This window comes from Onychostruthus taczanowskii, unplaced genomic scaffold (assembly GCF_017590055.1).
Source record: "Onychostruthus taczanowskii isolate IOZ18803 unplaced genomic scaffold, ASM1759005v1 scaffold12, whole genome shotgun sequence".
Classification (NCBI taxonomy): domain Eukaryota; kingdom Metazoa; phylum Chordata; class Aves; order Passeriformes; family Passeridae; genus Onychostruthus; species Onychostruthus taczanowskii.
In genome coordinates this window covers 8777115-8802237 of record NW_024498351.1, presented here as the reverse complement: position 1 = coordinate 8802237, position 25123 = coordinate 8777115, and the positions used below count along the sequence as shown (strand labels likewise).

The window sequence follows — 25123 nt, the reverse complement described above, 5'->3', positions numbered from 1 at the left end:
CAGCCATGTCTTTTTGGCTCAGATTTTTGAGATTTTTTTTTAAGTTGTAAGAAACCTGTGACAAAGTACAAAAAGCTATTTGAGATAAGAACAGGGGGAAAAAAGAAGCTATGATGGCTGAGATAAAGGCAGTAAGTAGCCTGAAAATTCAAGAGCAAAAACATTGACCTGAAAAGGTATAGAACTGTATGAAATGAAATCAGGGAGTCAGCAGACAGAAATTCAGCAAGACTGATGATCAGCCAATTCCAAGGAGAAATGGGTCTTTTTATCAGGAGCACTGAGCATTCTGGTGCACAGCTTAGTGTCTTGCATGTCCCAACTTCCCTCCTCTTTTCTCTTGTCTGTGCTCTGCTTGCAGACTCTGTGCACAGCAAAGGATGCCTGAACAAAATGACCCAGGGAAGGAGAGTTAACAAGTGGACACAATTCCTGTGCTCTCAAAACACATTTAACCAATACTGCACTCAAGGCCTTACCAGTGTCTTAGAATCTTTATTTCTAGAAAGTAATCTATACAAATATTAGCTTCAACTTCTAAACAGAACAAAGATTGTTTAGAAGTAACTGAAGTAGTTTAGAGGTTTAGTTTAAAAGTAACTAAGGCCCAGTCAGAATAGAAGTTGGAAAAAAAAAAATTAAAACTCAAAATTAAGCAACAGCTGTATCAAAATGTGTTCCCTAAAATGTTAAATATCTGAACATTAACTCTAGTTAATAAATGTATGTCTTGCTTCCTATTTCAAAAAATATAATAGCTTTTTGAATTTAATAATGTATTACTCAAAGACAAAAAGATTTCATTAAAATCTTTTGCATAGGTATCTAAATAGAAATATCACAAAGTCATTCAGTCATGTACACATCACAACTTTGTGAGTAACGTAGGCATTACAAAAGCTAGTACTTTCAAAAACAATCTGAAAAGCTTTTGAATTTTTTTAATTGACATATCAATCATTCTTGATAGAAATACTATAATCTTCTGTGAGTTAAAATAATTCTATACCACAAATCAGCATTTCTAGGAATGAAGACAACTGAAAGCATTCATCAAAGTCCTTGCTTTTCTGAGGTCTAAATTTATTCAAGGCAATAAAAAGCCTATTATTTGGACTTGAGTTGAAGCACTTAGTGCTCCATTTCAGGAAAATATTCCATTTTAACTCTGTACTAATTGTTAATTATGCTAATTGGTCACTGTACATTCAAGGAAAGTCATGAAAAGCAATGCAGTCATACATATTTTTTTCTACAGCCTTATCAGGACATTTAATTTTTAATTCTCTTTTTTTTTATTGCTCTTGATCTAAGCCTGACAGTGCTAGGAAGAGGAAGGCAGAGCAGAGAGTGGACCTGACTATGCATTCTGACTATACACAGCATATTTACCTCAAGAGTAAGAACAAACTGTGCATTGCTTTAAATTCCACCGCACAGACACAGCAAATACCCAGTAGGAGTTGAGCTGGCAGCTTGTCATACAAGCCAGCAGTACTCCAAGAATATGATGACAATACCTCAAGCTTTTGGCGGGAATTTGACAGAAATGGAAGGTGGTTTGGTTACAGAGGAATGATAAGGTTAGTACCAAGCATGAAAATAGGGGAGCTGGAGAGACAGATGAAATACAAGATTCAAGGGGATGAGACTATAGGTACCCTTTATAATAAGAAATTTCAGGTCTTTGGCTACATGAGCAGCATTTTCAGAAGATATGTTGATTACATAATACCCAACATTACGTTTCTTCCTTCTTCACTAGTGCAGTGCAGGGGCTACCCCTCTTTCCAATGCCTTTTTCTTATTTCTTCCCCCATGTAATTCCTACATACTTTGACTTAGGGTAGTTGTCAGAATTTTAATTCTTCTTTCCCAATTTCCTCCCCTAAGTGATGGTGCAAGATTTTAAACATTTTAAGCTAGCTTCTTTCTGGATTGGAAATGTCTTGGACCCTGCAGAGTCGGAATAGTCTGTGAAGATGCTGCCCCATTCAGCTTAAATATAACTATAGGCCAGCCAACACGTTTTATTTCTCTTGAAGGCATTCAGATCAAATGCAGTTTTCATCAGGAGATACATGTCTGCAATACCCTGGAGAAAACTCAGGTTCCTCTGGAACCCACCCACACTGACACATATCAAGTTGTGTGCTCCACTAATGATAACTTGCCTGCATATGTGTTGGCCTTGCTCAAGAGATCTGTGCATGCATGCATGTCAGCAAAAGCACGAATCCCCAGGCAGTTGATAGGATGAAGCTGAGATTCCAAAAATTCACAGCAAGTCCTCTTCACATCCTGCAGTTGCAAGAGACCAGCTGCTGGGAGCAGTACCTGAAAGGAGAAGCAAGAGCTGGTTAATGTCCCAATTCAATTCTGATGTTATACAAGAGTATTGTCAATATTAAGAAAGCAAAATAAACCATTAAAAAACCAAGACCAAAACAAAGAGGAAGATTTCAGCATTATGCAACTGAAGAAATTAAAACCCAGCACGAGCATGATTTCACCTCCCTACAGATTCCATTTAGAATAACAAGCAACATCTCTACCATTGTGTTCACTGGGGGAACTCATTCCACAAACTGTAACTCACGCTTTATTTAAACTCTTCCCAATATTCATTCACAAGTTCCCTTCTTGCATTTCCCAGTATTTCACAATTACATCTCATTTCCAAGCCTTCGGTGTTGGATATTTTTAAAATAAAGTTTTCTAGACCATGATAGAATATGTAAATCTTATTTGCATGCAAGAACTGGACACTGTACCATTTTTTTGTTACCATCAAAAATAAGCATCTTTATGCAAGAGATTCCAGTAAGGAAAGAATTCAGACTTCCCCAGAAGTCTGTGACTATCTTGGAAGAATAATAATTCAAGATTGTCTGGCAATCAATATAGACAGGGAAAATAAAGGATCATACATTTAACAAGAGTTTGGTTTGAATATCAACTGTTAATGAAAGAGAAATGAAGAATAGACACAAATGTTTAAATCTTAGATAATTCTTGAAAATACTTAGTAAGTCTAACAAAGTAAGTGGCAAATATGTAAAAAGCATAAGTGTCAGTGTGCCACAATTCCAAACAACTTTAGTAAGCTTAAAGGTTATTAATTACAAGGTTGAAAGAGTACAGTGACATAGTTTTGTTTTAGCACGTTTATGTAATTGTTAAGATAATATCACTAATACAATTTATATTACCAGAACACAGTATGATTAGTTATAATAGTGAGTAGATAAATTCATTTGATAGTTAATTCTGTTGTAAGATATAATCATTACCTTACATAGCAAAAATCAATGCCAGAAATCTACAAGTATTTATTTACACAGCTTGCCCCAATGAAGCAAACATTTCATACCTGATCACAAATTCAGTAACTAATTCAAGGACAGTCCTAGATAATTTTAGGCACATTATCAGTATAGTTAAGCAAATAATTCTGAGAACAATCCTTGACTGCATAAATGGATCCAGTAGAAAAATTTGTAAAACCATCATCAAATCAGAATACAAAATGGAAACGTGAAATTTAAGTATGGTATGGAGAAAATAATTTAATATTTGTATTCACAGTTACCCTGGCATACTTATATGAACAGTAAAGGAATGTTACAAGGACCAGATTACTCTTCATTATGGGAAATTTGCATCAGTTCTGAGATCACTGTAACTGAGCTTGTAAAGTTAGAGATTTCAATACCTTTTATTTATCAGAAAACAAAACATTCAAGTCTAAATGTATTTTACATTCTGCTGCTAAAAAGGAAAAAAGAAGCAAAGTGCATCAAATTTATCTCGTTGAATTACACATTGGGCTTTGGTTACTAGGCAACAAGAGCTGTGATAACATCTAGCTATTTTCATTTGTACCTATAGAAGTGTTGGTCTGAAAGCCATAACAACCTGCATTCAAAAATACAGTTCCATCACAGTCAGATTTACTCTGCTGAAGCCAGGGACAGAACTAAAGAGAGAAAAAATACCAAAACAACCGAAACTCCTCACAAATCCATCAGAAAAAAAAAAGAAAAGAAAAGAAAACAAAGACTACATTAAAACTGCAGTACAGATTAAGTTTAACTGCTGCTGACTCTAAACTGGTCAGTTATAGCTCAGATCTGTTCCAAAAATAGCCAGCAGAGGGTATCATAACTTTCCTTTAAAGATCAAAAATACGGTACTGCGCATACTGCTTTGTACTGCAAGAAATGCAGAGGTGGAAAAAATCTCCGATTTCTTGAAAATATGTTCTATGAAAATATACTCTCAACATGGCTATTTTTTTTTTAATAATCAAAGAAAACTGAACAGGTTATTACTACAGGTGGCAAATAAGAAATTAAGTGTTCTCTTTCTTTGTGTCAAAATTGTGGTGATGAATCTCAGAATGATTCTTAGATTTCCTAGAGCAAATGCTTTAACCCTTATGAGCCATGAAGACTCTTCCCTGGTTATTTCCTTTTGGTTCTCCTTCCTGTAGTGACATGCCTATTCCCACAGCTCTGTGCATCCATCATGCCAAATACATCTTTCCAACCCCACTGAGAAAAAAAGGACTGTGACCAGGTGCACGTATTTGTTTTAAAATCCACCTGCAATGTCACCTGCATAGTCAGGAGGGATCTACTTAAGGTCTGGAACTTGGGTCCATGTTTTCATTGGAGTAGATTCAAGCCTTTCACAACTCAACTAGATCATCAACCTGTAAATGAGGTTGCTGCCCTCTCTTGTAGCCCTGTAGGTACCTGCCAGGAGTATGTCAGGGGCTGAGGGTACTAATGATACCTGCAGCTTTTCTCCCTCCTGTTTTTTCCTGACAGCATTATGACTCTGTACATCTTTGTGCAGCTGGACACATTCACCTCACGTGACCAAAACCGGTGTTGAGTTTGGAAGTGAGGATCAGCTGGAACTGGCAGGCACCTCTCTCCAGGTGCTCACAGGCCCACCAGCTCACCAGGAATACATTTACAACAGTGCCAAAGAGATAGAGCCTACCTGAGTGATGAGCAAACCTCTACAAGGAAAGAAGGCTCAGAGGAGATGGGCACGGGTGATGAAGTCGAGGAAGAAATACAAGAATGAGCATCTAGTGGCATGAAGTCAAATTTATCTCCACATAAAGGGGACTGGAGGATGACTTTTCCTTTGGGTATATGGTTGTACCAGTAAGTCATCAGGTTATGCAAACAGCCTTTTCTAAAATAATTACTAGCATGTAAGGTCTCCCTCGGCTAGCCAGGCCAGCAGGGGGAGAAGTACGTATGTGACACGGCTCAGTCCCACAAAAAGCGTAAAACCGAAAAAGCAAAGAAGGAGCTTTCAAGAGAACTATAGGCTTGAGAGAGCTTTAGCACACATATTCCTTCCTGGTGAACGGGAGATGCCCACCATCCTGACAGTGGGCAGATGCAGATCAGTAATGGGAATCGCTTTGGCATAGTGATCCAAATGTATATTTCAAGCGCTGTGTCATGCTTGTGTTGTGATTTCAGTATATTGCAGTATGTCTCTTCTAAATCAAAACATAACACTATGTAGTACCAAGTATCTTCAAAACAGTAAATTTCATGGCAATGATTAAATGCCCCTCAAGCACTATCCAGAGGAAGCTGGTTAGAGCAGCTGCCTTGGAGTGCCTCCATACCAGACAAGGGTGTTCATCCCACCTGAGGGCTGCTAGATGACCTGACAGGCACAGCCCCTTGATTGGAACACACAAGGTTTTAGTGCCTGCCCTGCTAGCTGAGAATGGGGGAAGAAGTCCAGTGGAATGAGCCACCAGGATGATCAGTGGGCTGGAGCATGTGATATTACAAAGAAAAGCTAAGAAAACTGAGTCCATGCAGCCATAAAAGAAAAAAAGGGAGATCTTATTACAGTCCACAGCTACTTAATGTGAGGGTAGAGAAGAGTGAACCAGGCTGGAGATGCATAGCCATAGGACAAGCAAAAGTACAAACATAGGAAAATCTGACCGGAAAAAAAAGAAGTTAGGCTGCTTTTTCTGTTTTGTGTTGTGTTTTGTTGGGTATTTTTAAAGTGAGGCTGGTTAAGCCCCAGAACAGGTTGTCCCAGCCAGCTGCAGAATCTCCATTCCTAGGAGATATTAAAAATTCAGGGAACAGGCCTCTCAACATGCTTTTAAAAAAGTTCAATAATAAGTAAAATTTAAATTGATTAAAGCTTTCTGCCTGTTAATTTAAATCAATTTGATCCAGTAATTTTACATCCATCCAAGCTGTCCTCTTTGCATTCATTTTTGTACTGTGAGGTTCTCCTAGACAGACCATATTGTGATATCTGACATACGAAGATGCTTAAGACAATGTTTTCTTCTCTACTGCTTTCAAATTTCTTGTAATCGTCTTAAAATTCCTGCCAGGAATATTTGCTCGAATTCAAATTGATACCCACCAAAACCACATTAAGATCAGTATAATGTCAATAGGAAAATAGTGACAGATCATTTTGCAGGTTTTGAAAACAAGATCTCACAACATAAACAAACCCAAAATTTCTCAGAACACTGAAGCATTTTTCAAGCAAATAAGCCAATAAAAATCAGAGCAGCATATGCCAAGAGAATTGAATAATGTGCTGTCTAAAATAGAAAAATTCTGTACTTTATTGCATTGAGAGGAAAGAAAACAGGTCTGAGACATTAGGAAAGATACTAATCGAGGAAAGCAGATGCACAAGAATCCAAACACTACAATACAACATAAAGGCTCACAGAAGAGCAAATTACATCCTCGCTAAATAAGATATTGCAGATTTTCAGTTACAATATTAAAATGAAATAAATTTCAGAGAACAGCAGTTATGTTAATGCCTGTAATAAAGAAATCTTGAGGAGATAGATTAAGGTTTAACATTTATTTTTAAGTTTTAAATAACGATTTCAGCAAGCTAAGCTCCTTCATTTGCTGTTTACATTATCATAGCACGGGGAAGAAGGAAATTAACATAGTGGTTAAATATAACCCAAATGATCTTATTTTTTTATTCTCATCTACATGCATCTGTGCCGTAATTAAAACTGTGGTTTGTAACTGAAGTGTAATCTAAATTCTAGTGAAATCATTCAGCACAGCATTGAAATTATGCTATTTAGGAGTATGCATACAAAACCACTAAAATAGACACAAATATTTTAAGGCATCTGGGGGATAAAATGTGGAAGTTTCAACTTTGGAAAATTCAGCCCTGCTTGAATTTCTGTATGAACAACATATGCACGTTAAGCACGGTGTTCCAGTGTTAAAATACAAAAATAAGAGGCTGTGCTGGAATTAAAGATGTGCTGCAAGTTTAGAACATGATGTCATGTAGCCTATGAAGTATAGCTTCTGGATATCTCAACATCCTCAAGGCTATTGCACAATGAAGACATGGATGTATTTATTTTTTCTTTGGCTTAATGAGCCCCATGCAAATAAAAATCAGGTGCAGGTGGCAGTTTCATAGTGTCACAGAAAGGAATTAGATCACGAAACAGTCCTATTCCTTCACATTCTCCTTGTACTAGATGCAAATGGGTAGAGCACCACTTCAGTAGAAAATGGTTGAATAATCATGAAAATGTAGTATTTTAAATTATTGACATGATCTAAAAAATACTAAGCAGCTCCCAGCTTGGAAATCAGTGTGACAGATTTAAATGGAGGATAAGGAAAAAGTAAGTGTTTTACATATCTGCTTTTTCACTTGCATCATAATCTGTACTTAAGAGTCCACTTCAGTTAATGTCATGCAATTGATAGGAAGTAACCAATTTGCTCTAAAAGCAGCTTTTGAAGAGACAGCACCTTAGAAGATTAGTCTTTTATTAATATTAATTATTAATAAAAACATTAGGTACAGAGGTGGGTTTTCTGTTCTTTTCTTGGGGTTTTTTGAAAGGGGTAGTTGTGGAAGTTTTGGGAGGGATTTGGGCTGCAGTTAGTGGTTGCTGAAGTGCAGAAATAAGATTCATGAAGCAAATGAAATTACAGAAGAGTCACTTATTTAAGTAACACACTATAATGAGGGGTATCCATCTAGTCTACAGGGGAGAACCATGCAGTCTTGCTTGGCTTCAGGGTTCTCCTACATCTACTCTACCAGAACAGTGCCTTAACCACCACATGAAAGTGCATTTTGGCATAAGCTTTCACACAAGAGAGACAGATTGATTTCCTAGTCTGATGGTTACTTTTGTTAACAGTCAGAAGCTTAGCCTTGGATATCCTTTTCTTCTCTTAAAACATACTGGCAACAGAAATGAAACATTCTCTCACTTGGAGTAAAACATCACGAACCTAAAATAATTTTAAAGTTTTAGATTTTTCTTTCAGTGAAAAAAATTGTAGACATTTTGATTTTATAGGAACAAAGTTCTTGATTTGAAGTTTGGTCACTGAATTCAAGTATGTGTATAGTAAGTAATCTAAAATGAAAGCTCAGAATCCTTCATCATACTTTAATTAATTCAGTGTTTAGAAGATTACACAGCTGCATAAAAACACCACCATATTTTCTTAGGGACAGCATAATTTAAACAAGACTAACTTGAGTCCGAACAAAGCTACTTCTGATATTGTGTCATTCAAGAACTGGACAATTTGTTCTTTAATTACAGCACCAGGAGTGCTATGCAGTCAAATCATATACATAGCTACCCTGCAAAAGGATTAGAAGAAGCTGAAAAGATTAAGTAGGCAGGATAACATAACTCACACTGCATGGTCTGCTTTCTTCCTGTAAGGGCTGACCCACATAAAGAATCGCTGCATCAGCTGCTGCTCGGAGCTTTCAGGGAGCTTCTGCAGCCTCCAGCAGCACAGCACCCTCAGCTCACACCCCACTGACACACACAGTCACTTTGGGAGCACCAAAGATTGCTATGATAGAGACGTTTTCAAAGGACTGCCTAAAACTGAAGATGTAAAGGTTGACAAAAAACTAAAAATGAACATTCGCTGTTTCCTGGAGTATACAAAAAACCTTTGAAGAGGCAGGGAGAGGGGCAGGAAGGAATTGTTGGTTTGCTGGGGGTTTTTGTACATTAGAGACTGCCTTGTGACAAACAAGGTTTGTTCTCCTAATATAACTGAGCATTTTCTGGCAATTTAAAAGAGGGTTTGAAAGGCCATTTGCAAAATCCTAAACCTGGGCAGGAAACAAACAGCAGCATAACTGGGATAGTAGATTGTGAACATTTGCTTGCTCTATTATTTCATTCTCTGGTACAGAAGCTCTATACTACCAAGTCTTAAAGCAATACAAAACCAAGAACTAAGGACAACAGAAATAGCATGAAGTAGAAATTATTTCTGTTCATGGTGCTTGCCTTCAATACAAAAATTATGTCAAGATTAACATCTAATATGCAGTAAATGATCCTTCAGTGGGCTCAAAACACATTTGATTACTTCAAGCTTTTACCATAATTATGTTTTTGTAGTTTATTAAGATAATCTTTTACTTATCATTCAGTTTCCTACAACAGACCATAATTATATTCTAGAAATGTCACAGAGGATTTCCTAGAAGAAAAAAAGAGCATTAGGCTTAGTGACAAATTTCATAAATGCTTTAATCTAGATGTTGTGCTTTAAAAATTCAGGTATGTAGAGCCAAAATTCCCAAAGTAAATAGCATCTACAGCTTCCCATTTGATTTTTCTTTGTGGATGTACATTTAGTACATACATTTCACAATTTAAAGCACAACCAATATCAAGAAAACAGAAACATTTTAAAGGAAGCCTTTATGCAGCTTCCATCTGACATGCTGCAGCATATCATGAGCCTACCTGCAAGTAAGAGAGGTCAACCATGGAGTCCCTTTAAGTGACTTAATTTACTCATAATAAGCACCTTGAATTTTACAGGGAAGTGGGTGAGCACACATGCATTCATTTGAGCAAATGACCTCTGCACTTTAAGTTGGCACGGACTACTTTTCAGGTTTTGCCACAGGTAGCTTTATGTCATACAAAGAAAGATGGTCATGGATGCCTACAGCAAAAGTCATAGCTCAGACAAAAGTAGCTGCTTTCATCCAAGTTGACTAGAAGCATCTCTAGCACTGCCTAGCAGTGTGATGATTTTAAAGACTCAGAAGCCGTATAAACTTTTGGTCTGAGAAGGCAGTTTATATACCTCCATTATTAATGTTTAGCTAAAGGGCAACCATATCCTAGCAAGGCAAGATGAAGGCATCATGTTTTTGAATCACAAAATTTGTGATGTCAGTACTAATTACTTCTGATCTACCCAATGGTCATAATATCTGACACTCTTGCTTTTTCCCTTTTTTTAAAAATCACAGAATGGCCTGGGTTGAAAGGGACCTTTAAGATCACCTAGTTCCAACTCCCTGCTATAGGCAGGGACACCTTCTATTAGACACAGTTGCACACAGGCCCATCCAACCCAGCCTTAAACACTTTCAGGGATGGGGCAGCCAGAAATTCTCTGGACAAACAGTCTATTCAACTCTGTAAATTCTTTTGGGCCACACCAAACTTAGAGCTTGTTGCTGTAATTCTGCTCAATGGAATCTCAATCCCAGGTGGATCATAAAACAAAGAGTTAAAAATATCTTCCAAGTTAGTCTAGAACTTCACAGTTTTCCAGAAGAATGTTTATATAAAAAGTAAAATCCAGGCCTTCTAAAAAGAAAAACCAACACTTCTCCCTAGTCAACTGCATAAGGAAAAAGAGAAATCTCAGTTTCCTTCTACAGAAGGAAATTGCAACATTTTTGCCTTTGTTAGAACAGTTTTGTCTAGCTCTGCGACAACCAGCTAAGGATCTCCTCCACTCTGGGTAACACTGGAAGCAATTTTGGCATTTGATTTGAGATAGAATCTGTTATGTCCTCTATCCTTTCCCAGTATGTGGTTAAACCCAGTATTTACTGAAATTAAGCTTCACAGCACTGCTCTGCTTCCACCAGCACCATCCCTTCCCCTGTCTTCCCCTCTTCTAAGGAAAAGGAAGCCTAGGATGGAGACGATTAGAACAGGTCAACTCAACCCAGATCTGGGTTGAGTATGGTCTCATCTAACTAGGGAGGTAAACCTTAAGAGGTGAAAATACCTGCTTTGCAACACTATCTAATCTTCGCTTTGCTAATGCTTTGAAACACTGTCTATGTAATGGCAACAGGTATCATTTCCAGGGTTCACAGATAATTATTTTCAAACCAACCAGCACAGCTAGAAAGCAGCACTGCTCACCTTGGGCATCCTAGGCAGCTGCACTCATGCATTTTGCAGCAATGTTCTATTAATTTATGCACTCACCTTAAACATACTAACAACTCCATGGAAGTACGTATATGTTTTTGTGCACTTCTCTTTAGGTATTGTAAAGAAAACTTGTTATCTTTCAGCATAAATTACTAACTCACCCTTTTACCCTTTACAAGTGTACGTAGAGTCTTTGAAACAAATAGACACCAGAAGAAAAATAAGAGTCATATTTTAGTCAACTCACAGTCAACCTAGAAAAGGCCTGAATTCCCTTCCTCTCTCAAATGATAGCTTTATCATGTCTTTAATGGCTTTAAGCCTTTCCCCAAAGCATGCTATTCCTGTCATATTTTAGACCATCCAACAGTGTTTCAGGTGATAATGCAGATTTCTACAATGACATACAGATACTGCTGTGCCATTTTTTATGCTCGGTTTTAAAGACACTATTTTACAATAGCAGAAGTTTTTCTAAGGTGACTTCAGTATGTTATTCTATACTAGGCAAAGTTGTTAATGTAAAACATAGCAATATGTAGGAGTAATTCAAGTTTTTTCTTTCCGTGCATTACTTTACACTTTCCAACATTAATTTTGGTCTGTGATCATGATGGCCTGACATCTAGCTTAGCTAGAAAGCAGTGAGATTTTCTATTGTTGTCTGATCTTGAAAAAAATACTTAAACCAGTTCATCACCTACATATTTTGCTACCTGCTTTCCAAAACTAAAGGAAATGGGTCCTTTGGAAGCCTGTGACACATTACAATCACTTTGATACAGCAGAACCCAACTATTTATTCCTATTTGTTCCTTTGCTCCATAGGGATTTTTGATCTATTTATTGCTCATCATGTGACAATTTAGGAGGGACTATAACTAACTTGACTTTCAAAAGCCTTTGATATGGTTATTTCTGGACCACTCTAAGAATTACAGGAGGTTTTTAGTAGCTATGGACAACTCAGAATTCAGAAACATATGAGAAGTTTGAACTTCCATTATCTTACCTGCCATTAACAAAAACCAAATCCTTGATATAATGTCTCTATAAAGTCTCTATAATGCTCAGGATCACTAATGACATTGCGGTGATTTACTAAAACATGAGCTGAAATTCCAAGGAATAGCCAGCTACAGAACATAACATTTTCATAGTCTCAGCCACCTTACTTCAAAAGTTTCTTTTCTGTGGGTACGCAAGGATTATTTTTACAAATATGTCTATAAAATCCTATTTGCTCTAGTGATTGGATGTTTTTATTCATTTGCTTTTGCACTTCATCTTTTGACCCTCTCTCTAAGCCTATCCTTGATAAGTAAGAGGATGCACCTTGCACAGTCTGTTGGAGTAACTGGGACTTTCTACCTTAATTAGTTTTTGGCACCTTTCTCGTGCATGGCTCTGACAGCCCACACGCTCTCCTAAATCACTCATTTAAGAAACAATATGCAGGAAATGAATAGATGTTATATTTAGAGCTGAAGTGCTGAGTAAAAGTGTTTTATTCTTTTTATCATTTAAATTAAACATGCCTGTTTAAATCCCTCGGTGACTTCCCATTCACCTCCCACAGTAATCAGAATCACATGCTTCTGAAGTGCAGGATTACAGATCAGTATCTCTTCTGTAACACACTCCTGCCTCAACCCCACTTCTCTCTCACCCCATCACCTCCTCCAAGAGTTTCTGATTCATTCCTTGGCTCTTGCTTAGACCATGCTGACATAGCCAAGCTACAAGCCTCTTCACCGCCTTTGCCCACAAGTCTCTTCCAAATAAGCAGAAACAAGTGGTTTCATAAACCTCAACCCACATTCTCCCTCCCACAAAAAAAAAAAAAAAAAAAAAAAAACAAATCAAAACCAAAACACAAAAAACCAGAACACCCAAACATCTTCTGAAGGTACAGAGATTTTGAGACAGGGGAAATCTGTGATTCAGTCCACAAGACAACAGTCTCTCTGGAAAAGGTATGACTCTCTGCCTCCTACACACACTGGCACTTGATAGTCCAAGACAGTCTTTTACAGTCTTGGGACAATTTTAATCCACTCCTCATACCTTTTGATCCATATTTTAGGTTAATTTTCTCTCTGGAGCTCATTCTCAGTTCTGTTTCTCCCTTATGTATTTCTCTTTGGCACCTACAAGCCAGTGTACAACAGCTCAAATGTCCATTTAGGTTCATCTTTTCATTCTTACAATGCTCATACCCTTCTGCCTACTCAATTTTCTTTATGCAAAAAGTTCTTGGATCCCCATTCAGATGGCCAAAAAAAAAATTTCAAAAAGTATCATTTGGAGGACAGGGAGAAATAGTAGTAAGATATCTGCAGAAGGGAAAGGAAAAAAAGGAACATAAAAATGTGAATACCTCAGGAGAGAGTATATGCCATATCTGTGCAACATCTGCTTCTCCTGGTTCTAGTGGTCCTGCCACCATTTTTCCCTCTGCCTTTACCACAGCTACAGCTGTACAGGCACAGTAATTGCTTTCTCTGCAAACTCCTCTTGCCACTTACCTCATGAACTTCACCATACTCTGTAATCCGGGGGAGGACATGGGAAAGAATTTATCCCTAAATGAAGTAGTATGAATAGTTTGTCTTAACAATACAAAAGACATTGAATAGACATGTCCAAGAGACTCTTTAGGAAGACAGCCCAGCTCAAGAGAGAATTGAGACCCCAGGCGAGTGTTTCTGCCTGGTCTGTGGGGCTGGCAGTGTGCCCTGTACACGTGTGCTTCTGCATGCACCTATGCAAAGGCATGCTCAGCCTCACTGCCAGCCTGCAGCTTGGAGAGACAGAGCTGCAGCCACCTAGTTGTTATCCGGCTACCAGTTTCAGCAACCCTTAATGCTTTCCTCACGCTGAGCACACAGTGTGATTTCCTCCTGCCACATAGCACCAAGCAAGCCAGATCAGAAACGGAAATCCTTTAAGAGAGCATAAAACATCTATCAAATAAGCATGAGGTTTTGGAACACACCTTCAGCCACAACAAAAACCCAGTTCCTCAGTTAAAAACAAACAATATAGCAACTGTAGCCATTCTGCAGTGCACATAATAATAATGTGCCCCCAAAAACCAGGCAGTTCTACTTTGCACATATATAATAGCTAAAATCACAAAAGATATGCTATGAAAAAAATAGAGAAAAATACAATTTAAATGCATTTTTAAATTGTCAGAGAAAAAATATTAAATTTTCCAGCAAAGCTGTTTCCTTAGTATTTTGGTCAGCAGCTCTTAGGTGAAGCCTATTCATTTAAAGTGCAAATTAATGAAGCTTATATTTGTAATAAAATACGCCTGTAAAGAAATCATGCTCCTCTTCTGCCTTCCCTCCTACACTCATTCTCCTGACAAGCAGGCACATATAAGCAAATTAAGAATGCCTACTAGGATTATTTCAGTGGAAAAAATGAGATCATTTACTGTTGCCTGACATGTCTTACAATGCATATAAATTCAAGGAGTGTGCCGCTGTCTCTCCTCCAGCTATGCCACATATTAGTTGTGCCCTCATATTATTAAAATCCTCAAAGCTGTTGTCATAAATACAAAAATAGGGCAAAAGGAGGTAACCAGATGGTTGCTTGAAGCCTTAAGTATAAAATACATACAATAGCAAAACTCAGTGGTAGTCTTTGAGCACACAACCAAAGAGCACACTATAAGGCTGTTTAGTCCAGCATTAAGTTCTTGCCCAGAAAGACCTAAACATGTTTCTATGAATAGGGTTTGTAATGAAACTCATGTCAGCTTGGATTTAAGTATCTCTCTGCAGTGTCAGCAAGCCCCTAATATTATTATAACTGTACTGTCATAAAAGAATAAAAGTGAAAGTTTGGATTACCATGTAGTTTCAACACACATCAGAATTTAAAAACATCAGTTAATCCTGTTTTAATCATAAACTCATTAGGGTGAGCCAGTTTCATAAAGCATTTGAACCAGAATGACTTTGAATACAACTTCAGACTTTGCCAAAGCTTTCATAATTTAGTATCTATGCCACACCAGCCAAAATGGAGATGAGCAGAAAGGTCAAAGTCTTGTTTATTTTTAAGGCTCTATAAGATGATCCAATAAAGAACTCCATCTCCTCCTAAAGCTTTAATAATATCTGTGTCAGGGAAATAAGATCACCAACCATCAATAGTTTTTGACACTAATAGCACAATTATATAAAACATTTTTTGAAAAAGAAAATACTTTCAAGAACTTGTGCACTTGCCTGAAACCTATTAAGAAAGAAAGAAGTGAGTTTATGGACAGAACATTTTAGTTTTTTTATGAAAGCAAAGCAAAAAGTGATGGCAAAATGAAATATGATGGTGAAAATATAGTGTTTTCAAGATTAATCTGTGTCTGGAAAAAGCCAGGATATGGAAGATAAGGAAACCAAAGCCCATGACAAATACTTTCATTATCTCAGAAACAAGCAGGATTGTAACCTGTCATCTCAGGGCTCAATAATTAGCACCTTACTCATGACATATTGAAGGCAGGAAGGCAAATCTGTCCAAAATTTTACAGGAGATTATTTGAGAATCAGAATTCAGTATCAGGTCAGAAAAATAAAACTATATGAACAGCTTAAAAGACAGCTGTACAGTTTTAATGAAGATTTGGCCTACTAGTCTGTCTAAAAGAACATGTGCTGCACTGGTGTATTTTGCTGAGAGTTGCTGGCAAGTTAAATCTAAGTCACAGGAAACAAATTTACAGATTTCGCCTCTAAAGACGCTATTAACAAACTTTACATTAAAGTCAAAGCTATTTTCATTTTTTGAAAGAATCTATTGTGGCTATTGACAGGGAAATCAGTGCAATGTTGCTTCACTTTTTTAGGAACAGTAAAAGAAACAACTTACACTCATTTACTTCAAAAAAATTATCTCTACAAAGGAAAAAAAACCTACAACAAAATAAGTATCGCTGTTATCTTCAATAGGATTGGTATTATCTGACCTAACTGCATTCTTCTATAGAAGCATGCAGACTTTATCAATGAATCAGCACAGAGAAATACTCACATGGTCCAATACCCTGTCTCCAGCACCTAACAGGTAAGCAGCCATATACTGCAGGAAAGACTTTGGAAGCTGAACCAAGACAGAGTGACTGTCTAGGCACTGTGGAGATGCAAGAGGAAATCTGCACAAAGAAACAATGGGGACAGGACAGGGACAGCCATAATGACAACCCATTTGCTTAAAACATGCCTGAAAATTCTATTCAATTAATAAATACTATAGGGATGATTTTTAAATGCTTTTATCAGGAAACTGTGGTTAGTAAAAAGAGGCAAATCCAAATAAATAAAAGACCTTTATGAACAACTGATCAGCAAACTTCAGAGATGCCAGGCTGATTAGCCTGTGGTACAGCAGCAACAGTTTTATTAAGTTACTTGCATCTGCTAGAATGCTGTGACCGCTTCTAGCTGGAAAAACTGCTACCATGACCCATGCCGTCATCACCAAACTGCACTGTCTAGAACATCATCATCTATTTGAAATTGCTGCTAATTTAGAATAAGCTCTTTAGGAGCCCTGTGTTTCAGCAGAGTGCACGACGTACTGGGGGACGTACTGGACCTGTATTAATTGGTCTCTTGGTGACATGCAAGGTGTTAATCATGACCAGTAGGGATGTAATTGCCTAGATCCAGCCTACCGGCACCCACTCTTCTCAAGACATACTTCTATTTAAGATGTTTCACTTCCTCTGATTACCAAGAGCTCTTTAAGGAAGAGATGGCTAGAGGCACATCTGTCAATGCATCAAGATCAGACATTCCCTTCCTGCTCCTTTTAGCTTTCTAAGTGCAGCATTTTTTTCCACACATCTTTTTCTTAGGTTCTCTGAAGGAAAACAGCCAATTCCCATAGCAGCAATTTCAGCATTACCTTCTCTCAAACCAGTCTCTTATATAAAATACGTGTGTTATATTTGAAACAGAACCTCCTGCATTATAAGATTCAGTGAAAGCTTCACAGGATTGAGTTCAGTTGAATAAATATTTCTTTTATCTCTTCCACCCACTTACACAGCAGCAGGCACACTTCCAGGACACAGAATGCATGTCTCTGTTCAAGCACTGAATTCAACTCCCTCCTCTTACAATGCCTAATCACACATTTGTAAAGAACCTTTGTAAAGTCAGCCTTGGATTCTAAAAAGGAAAAATCTACCCCAATTAACACAGAAAGCTTCCAATATTCATAAAGAAAATATACCCCTTTGGATAGACCCCTTTGAAAGGGAGGAACATCTTTTTGATCCAATAAGGGAAAACAGAAGTTCTGTAGTTTTTGAAGGTATAATTTATCAGCAGGCCTCACAAACTCCTGAAAACCATTCCAAGTTAGATATCTAAAGCAAAACTAGCTCCAAAAGACATGCTTTATGTCCTTCACACATCACAGTATATGAATTAACTCATATAAAGACAGTTTAGTCACCTGTTCATATACACAAAACACTTGTTTTCAAGGATAAAACTTGAAAAGTATCACAATATTACTAGGAGTATTTTGACTCTCAGCTGAGATACAAAGTTAGTATGGCTCTGAAGATTACTGGAATGTAAACTCTATTAATTTGATCATGTACGTGCTCAAAGACTGTGGCAAATATTAAGTAAAGAGATCAGTCTTATAAACTGGCTTATATTAAGTCATTCTGTATTTTGTTCAAGCTAAAAGCACACACAACTACCTGCTGTTGTTCAGTGGATGTGCAATAACAAGTTGTTAAAATGGATATTCCATCATGATCCTGAACTCCCTTTTTAATTAAACTCCTGTGAACCGGTGCACCTGACCCTTAGTAGAAATGGCACTGAAGGAGAGAATCTGAGACTATCATGAGACACAGGTGTGGAGAAAAAAACAACTCCATTACCAAATCTGACGTTCTGGTAATACAAGTTTCAGAACAAACTGGTACCCCCTAAACAGATTATTTCACATCCTACCCACATAAAATTGCATGGGGTTCATCATAAGCACACCAATTCTAAGTACAATACAACAGTTTATTCTGAATATTTTTATCTGATTTTATTCTAGTGCTTAGCAGAAGAGCAAATGAGGAATGTTTCATTTTATTTCTGCCTTTAAATTAGTATCAAGCAAAGATTAGGCACAGTAAATGCAGACCTTGTGTTTGCATGGCCTTCATCTTATTGATCATACATAGTTCTACTACATTTTACTGAAATTAATATCTACTCCTTGCTGGTTTGTTGGGGGTTTTTCTCCTCCTCAACATATACAAGTACTGTTCATTACTTTGCATTCCATTTTGTGTAATGCTCTCTTCTATGTTTTTCTTTCAGTTTTAAAATTACTTGTACATATCTTGCTTCTCTCCTGCCCTTCCACCCCTAAACCAGATATAATTTTACAAGATTTTCAGTGCTATTTTTTTCTGTTTTTGGTGAATTTTAAAATATAATTAAACACTTACCCAAAATGAAAATACTTCATTTCTTTACATTTTTTTATTAAAAGCAATTTTAACATGTGGTTGTAGTCTGGAAACAGACTTACAAATTAGCATTTCTTCCTAACAGAAAATTCCTGGTGTGAACCTGAAGTCTTGCCCACAAAACTGACCGAAAGACATGCTACTATTATTAAATCAGATAATGACTTCCACTGGTTGCAGTTTTGGTTCATTAGAAGTATTATGCTAATAAACACAAATGCTTAAAACAACAAATTCCTCAAAATGGCTTTTACCAAAATGAAGAGGTGCCACAATTTCTTTCTCCCACTGTATGACTACTTTCATGTTCTCATTCTTACTCTCTCTACCAGCACAAACATGTAGTGACTACTAGAATCGATGTCATAAAGACTTAACACTGTCTTTACCGATGACATAAAGAATCAAACACTGTACTTTTTATTCACATAAGATGTGAATAGACAATATTCACATGAGATATGAAAAGATAATAGTTTCACTCTTGTCTGTAGTAACAAGGCCTTAATGGACCAATTTGGCCAATGGATGTTAAATATGCAGATACAGGTAAAATGGAAAGAGTCTAGAAGAGCAAGAAGAATGGTAAAAGATTTAAAAACTACTGTCTCCAAAGAACAGTCTGTGATTTTTAGCCTAAAGAAAAAAAAATAAAGTATATGAATAAGAACAGTCATTCAGTACATAAGTTTATTGCAGCAAAACAGCAACAAGTTGTTTTACAAGACGACAGAAGGAAGTACCATTAATTAGCCTAATATAGACCAGGAACATTTAAGTCAGATACTACCTACCTTTTGAACTAGAAAAACTATTAAAGCAACTGGAATAAACCAAGGATTATTATCCAGTTTCCATTGTTAGATTAAATATGTTCTGCCAAGTCTAGATACGTTCAGTCACTGTTTCACTTCCCAGTGCTCAGCAGCAATTATCCTTTATGCTATTCCCTGTAACATCACATTCCTTCTTCTTTGTGCTCCTTTAACATACCCTCAGTCCAACTTATGGCATGACCCAATGCTTGTGAGTCATGCCACAAATATAATTCAGAAGCTGACCATCTTAAAAAGAACACATCTGTTTTCTTAAGCTGTGGGACTTCTCTGGATTTTGGTGTGAGGCACAGACTCATTTTCAACCTTGAGGATTTTTCAGGATTTCAACAACCCTGCAACACTGATCAGCTAGAGGTAATGATGTGCAGCAGGAATAGTCAAAGCTGTACTACCAAACATGGTACTGTAGAATGTCTACCTTAGTAAATAGCTGGGACAACATTAGGATCTTCTTTTTTGAGGATTTCTTGGGGAAATCAGCTGCTTTTTTGGACCTTGTTTTGACAGCACCTTAAATCAAATGTGCTGTCAACTCTTATGCCCACACCCAATAACACCATACAAATAGAAGCATCTCTGTTGTACTTTTTATGACAATCTGTGTGAACAGTAAGAGTTACAAAGAAAAAATGCATACGTATTATTGTTCATAATATGCTTATTACTATGCAAACATTGTTCTTGAATAATTTCAGAAAATGAGGAGAAAAAATTATACTTCTTGAAAATGACCCTATTCAGGATTCTGGACTTTGTTTGTTGTACCTAACAAAATTCTTTAAAGGAAAAAATATGCTAGGACACAGCTATACAATTGTAAAAATATAATTTTTTGTGATTTTCTCTTCTACTATCCCTCATGCACTCATCTTGTTCAAAAGCAAGACAGCAGTAGCAGTAAGTGAAACTACCTGTAATGCTTGCCCCAGGCTGCAGAGAAACATCTACTGCCAACATTGGTGTATGTTCCTACATTTAGTACACTAACCCCAAGTATTGGGTGAAAACAACTGACAGGGCTATGATCCAAGTTAAGAATAACTCAGAAGTCCCCCAAAAACCAGTGTGGGGTGGAAGTGGAGATACAGAGTGTTATGCTGTCAGATGTTTTTTCGAGTTCAGTGATCTGCTTTATAAAACAGTCCAGCAAACAGTTGTATAAGCACAATTAAAGGAACAGAGACCTGTAGCAGGGAATCAGAAAGGAACCCAACACCTAACTTGTGTTTATTCAAATCACATTCTACTCAGCCTGTATCAGGCTGACCTTTAAAGCCCATAACATATCCACAGCCCACCAACAACTGCAGGAATTTCTCCTCCAATGTATTTGTGCTCAGGAGAGGCCCGAGGTGTATAGCTGACTAAAAAGGGGCTGCAGTGCATTCGCATAGCGTGGGAGAGTTACTCACGCATGAGCTTCTTATAGTAACCGACTCTCCCACATTGTGCACTGCCTGTGGTTAATACCTATATGGATATCAAAAAAATTTGATATGGAAGAAAATTGATTTGCCTTCTGAAAACGTTAACTTGGATATTCCCTTCTTAAAATATGAAGAATGAGATATTGCACTAAGTCTGATATTTAGTTTCATTCCTTAAAAAAAAAAAGGAAAAGCAAAGAGTTAAGAATGCGGAAAAATGTGACTTGATATGTAAATACAGCAGAAACACTGGTATGGCATTATGCAAAGTTAGTGCCACCAGAGATGAATTATAAAATAACTTGTTCGAAATGAAGGACAAACACTAAAAGAATGTACACATTCATATACCAGCTGTCTTATTGTTGCAGGCTGGGGGGAACCTATTGAACCAAGAACTGAAGAAAAGAACAAATGTTCTTTTGTATTTAACTAATGTAGCGATAACATCCAGTGATGAGGGCCTTCCGTGTTGATAGTTTATGGGCTAAATGAATGTGGTTTTCTCCTCAATCACACACTTACACCTAATTTTTCTACTTCCACACCTGCCCAAAAACATACATAAGTTAGAACAGGACACTGGGGAGAAAAAAAAATGGACAGCCCTCACCGACAATGTGCAAAGGCACAGTCAGGAAGCACTCTCCTGTCCACATCTAGATCAAGTAAGATTCTAAGGAAAGAAGCTCAGAGTTAACCTGCCCCTTGAGAAAGACCAATGAGCTGGGATATGATTATGTATTCCTTTATAATTAGTTTTCATAAATATACAATGCAGCTATTTTAATACCAAGAACTACTTAGCAATTCTACATTACTTAAACATGAAGCTTGCACACCCTCTTCAAACATTGTATCACGTATTAGAAATTAATTCAATACCTATTCTTACTATGTATAACCTGAAGAGATGGAATGATACACTTGAAATACCACCAAGGGTATCAGAATAAGAATCATAAGCACCTAACTAGAAGATGACGCTCCAGTTCAACACATTAATCCAAACATAAAATGGAATCTTAGGTTTTCATGCTTCTGTATTCCTACAAGATAAATTCCTAACTACCAAAATTTCACAATATCTTCTAGGTCATATAGACAAGAAATTGAGAGCTAGAATTAATCTCAATAGCATGCAACACACTTATGGAGAGAACACATTTTTAACTAAGGCCTGACAATCTGCACTAGGTTTCTAGGTTTCCAGAAAGTCACAGTAACAATTTTCCCATCTTGGCTTTCAAGCATACAGAAAAGAATTTACAACAGCATATTTATTTTTATCCACAGTGTTTACTTCTGCTGTAATGCAAATAAACTCTACATATCTAGTAATAATAATGCAAAGAGGATGAAAGTGACAAAGTAAGAGTAAGTTTATGTTCAATACAGTCATATTACAAGTATATTCACCATCAACATTAAAGTGCAACTAATACTGGAAAAAAATCAAAACCCAACTTAGAAGCCTAACTTTCTTCTCAGTACTCAAGTAACCACAAACTTGTGATATCACTCACCAAGCCATATTGTTTATGCTAACACACCCAGCATCATCAGATATCTGATGATAGATAACCTGTAGCCATCAAAATTAAAGCCCTATCAGACTCAGGAGCGTTAAATCTGTGGATTTCTGGCCTTCAAAGACTCCTGTATGAGAAAGAAATGTAATGCTTTTCCTCCCTGCTAACATGAAAGAGTCAGCATTGCCAAGGATAGGTGATAATGCCTCCTCCTAGGCAGCACCTACAGCCAAAATACAGAAGCACTGCCTGTTAAGTCCACTCCAATGTTATGCATCAAATGTACAAGATTAGGGCCATCAAGTTCTGTCAGCAAGACAGAATATTCTACTTAAAGGATGAAAAGCCAGAATGATCAAGCAGGAAGAGGTGTGTTAGGGAATGTCTGACAGCTCTGGATTTTCTCAAGGTCTTCCACAGCGATACAGAGATTTGGTCAACCACCACATTGGTAAAATACAACTGAATTTCAGTCTTTTTTTTTTTTCACTATGCCCATTCATCATCAGACCAGAACAATTTCTTAAAAAGGAAGAGTCTTAAGAAACAAGTCATTAAGAAAGACACGAAATTAGTCTTGCAGAATTAAATGACTTATGATATGACCTAAGATATGGAAGTCTTAGTAGCAGGATATTTTGTTGGCAGCATTTCTCATTTCAGGAAGTATTCAGTCAAGCATGGCTAAAACAAGCAGTGTCCCCACTGGATTCAGCAGCCAATAAAATGCTATTAATTTCAGCCTAATGTCCACTAAAAGCAATTAATTTCAGAATACATAATTGCAACAGAAGTTTTCAATGACAAATAGAGCAACACGGTTTTGCACCATGCTAAAGCAGCAAAATAACTGCTAATAACCAGTTATTTGGCATTGGGCAAGAATAGAAAGCAGAGCATAGCAGTACAAGGAAAACATGAGAATTAAATCTATCACCCCTTATGCAAGTAGTTTTAAATTTATCAAGCCTCTAGAAAAAAAAAAATCTCAAAAGATACTGGAAGGAAAATCTACTCCGTCCATCTTAAGTCCGCTTCCATTTAGAAAATATTAAATGCAGGAGGCTATGTTTTCCAAGCTAGTATTTGTTTTATTCTAATTGAAGCTTCATCTTAAGGCCTACAGCCAATAGGAAAAACTTATTAGCTCTATGTGAGATGGACAAAACCTTCATGATAGATATCAGTTGATTTAATTTAAAAAAAAATGGCAGCTAAACATTTCTGCACAGCTGGTCACTGGCAAGTTACAGAGATTGAGCAGGAAGAAGTACTTTATTGTGCAGACTAACAGGGAAAAAGATAAACAGGACGGTTTAACTGGACAACATGGTTTCACATTAAGGAATAAATCTACTTTGCTTATGTAAATTTCACTTAAATATTAGAGAAGAGTTGGTACAGAGGTGGCTGACAGCATTAACTTTAGGCAAAGTAGACCATCTATTTTATTGCCTTACATAAGGTTTGGTTGCAAAGACCACTAAAGTCAACTAACTCTTCATTTACTTGAATTGTCTTTGAATTTGACCCAGAATTTAAACAGCATGACTACTTGCTATGTAAGCACAAGGTCTAAAAAAATTCCAGTTTACAGATAAGATTTCCCAAGTTGAAGTTGAACCAAATAGTTCAATAGTTGACAAAATAAATTACTCTGCACATTGTATCTCATTTGTTGGAGAAAATATTCTCACTCTTACCTGCACATTTTCTTCTGTAACTTGAATTTCAGCAGTGTAAATATAATCAATGAGCATCCTTAGAGTCCAGCCATCAACTTCCTTTATTCGAACTTTTTTTGCTCGGCTTTCACTCATCTCACCTACAAACACAGTTTATTAGTCAAGTAAATAATACAGAAATACAGCCCAAATACAGAAGTTTAACAGCAGCAGAAATTTTATGTATGAGCAGTTGTGACAGTAGAATAACTTCAACACCAATAATTTAATTTTTCTTTCCTTCCTTCCTCCAGTGAGGAAGGAAGATTTTGTTGTCATCATGCAAATGCTACCTGGGTTAATACTTTTAGTGTAGGTGACCTATTTTTTCCAGTGCACAATATCAGAAAAATATTGTTTTCAGATCTAAATATGACACTTCAAATGCATACAGAAACAGTTTGCTGGGAAAGCAAGATATTAAAATACTCTAGCTTTATTAACTTCTTAATTGAAGGAGCATATCAAACACAATCTGGAGTAAATTTATTTAAATAAGAAGTTATATCCCCACAGAAGAATTAACATACATATTTCTTTGCTTGCCTACTTATTATTCCCTTAGCGATTTCACCTCTTTTGCAGCTCCAATTTAACAGCTCAAGCTAAGATAAAATGGTAAGCAAGGGAAAACTTGTTGGATCTCATTTTGTGGAGGCTGACATGTTGGCCATATGCCACAACTGATCTTCAAAGAAAGGCCTGCAAAATATCTTCCACCTTCCAAAATATGATGTTTCTCAAAGTGCAATATTTTCTTTATGGCTGAAATAATTATCCAAGTATATATTTTGAAGTAATGACTATAGCCTTCTTAATGATTCCAGATCA

The 25123-nt window shown here is 36.9% G+C and overlaps 1 protein-coding gene across 5 annotated transcripts in view; it reads right to left on the bottom strand.

Annotated features, from left to right (window-relative positions):
- The window catches only part of KLHL2 (kelch like family member 2), a 54004-nt gene that overhangs the window by 17750 nt on the left and 11131 nt on the right, over positions 1-25123 (bottom strand). For all 5 annotated transcript variants that reach the window (XM_041427977.1, XM_041427979.1, XM_041427978.1 and 2 more), the window contains 2 exons: positions 24272-24393; positions 2175-2337 (listed from right to left, as the gene is read on the bottom strand). In XM_041427977.1, coding sequence (XP_041283911.1) covers positions 2175-2337; positions 24272-24393 — 285 coding nt within the window. The remainder of the gene's footprint in view (positions 1-2174; positions 2338-24271; positions 24394-25123) is intronic.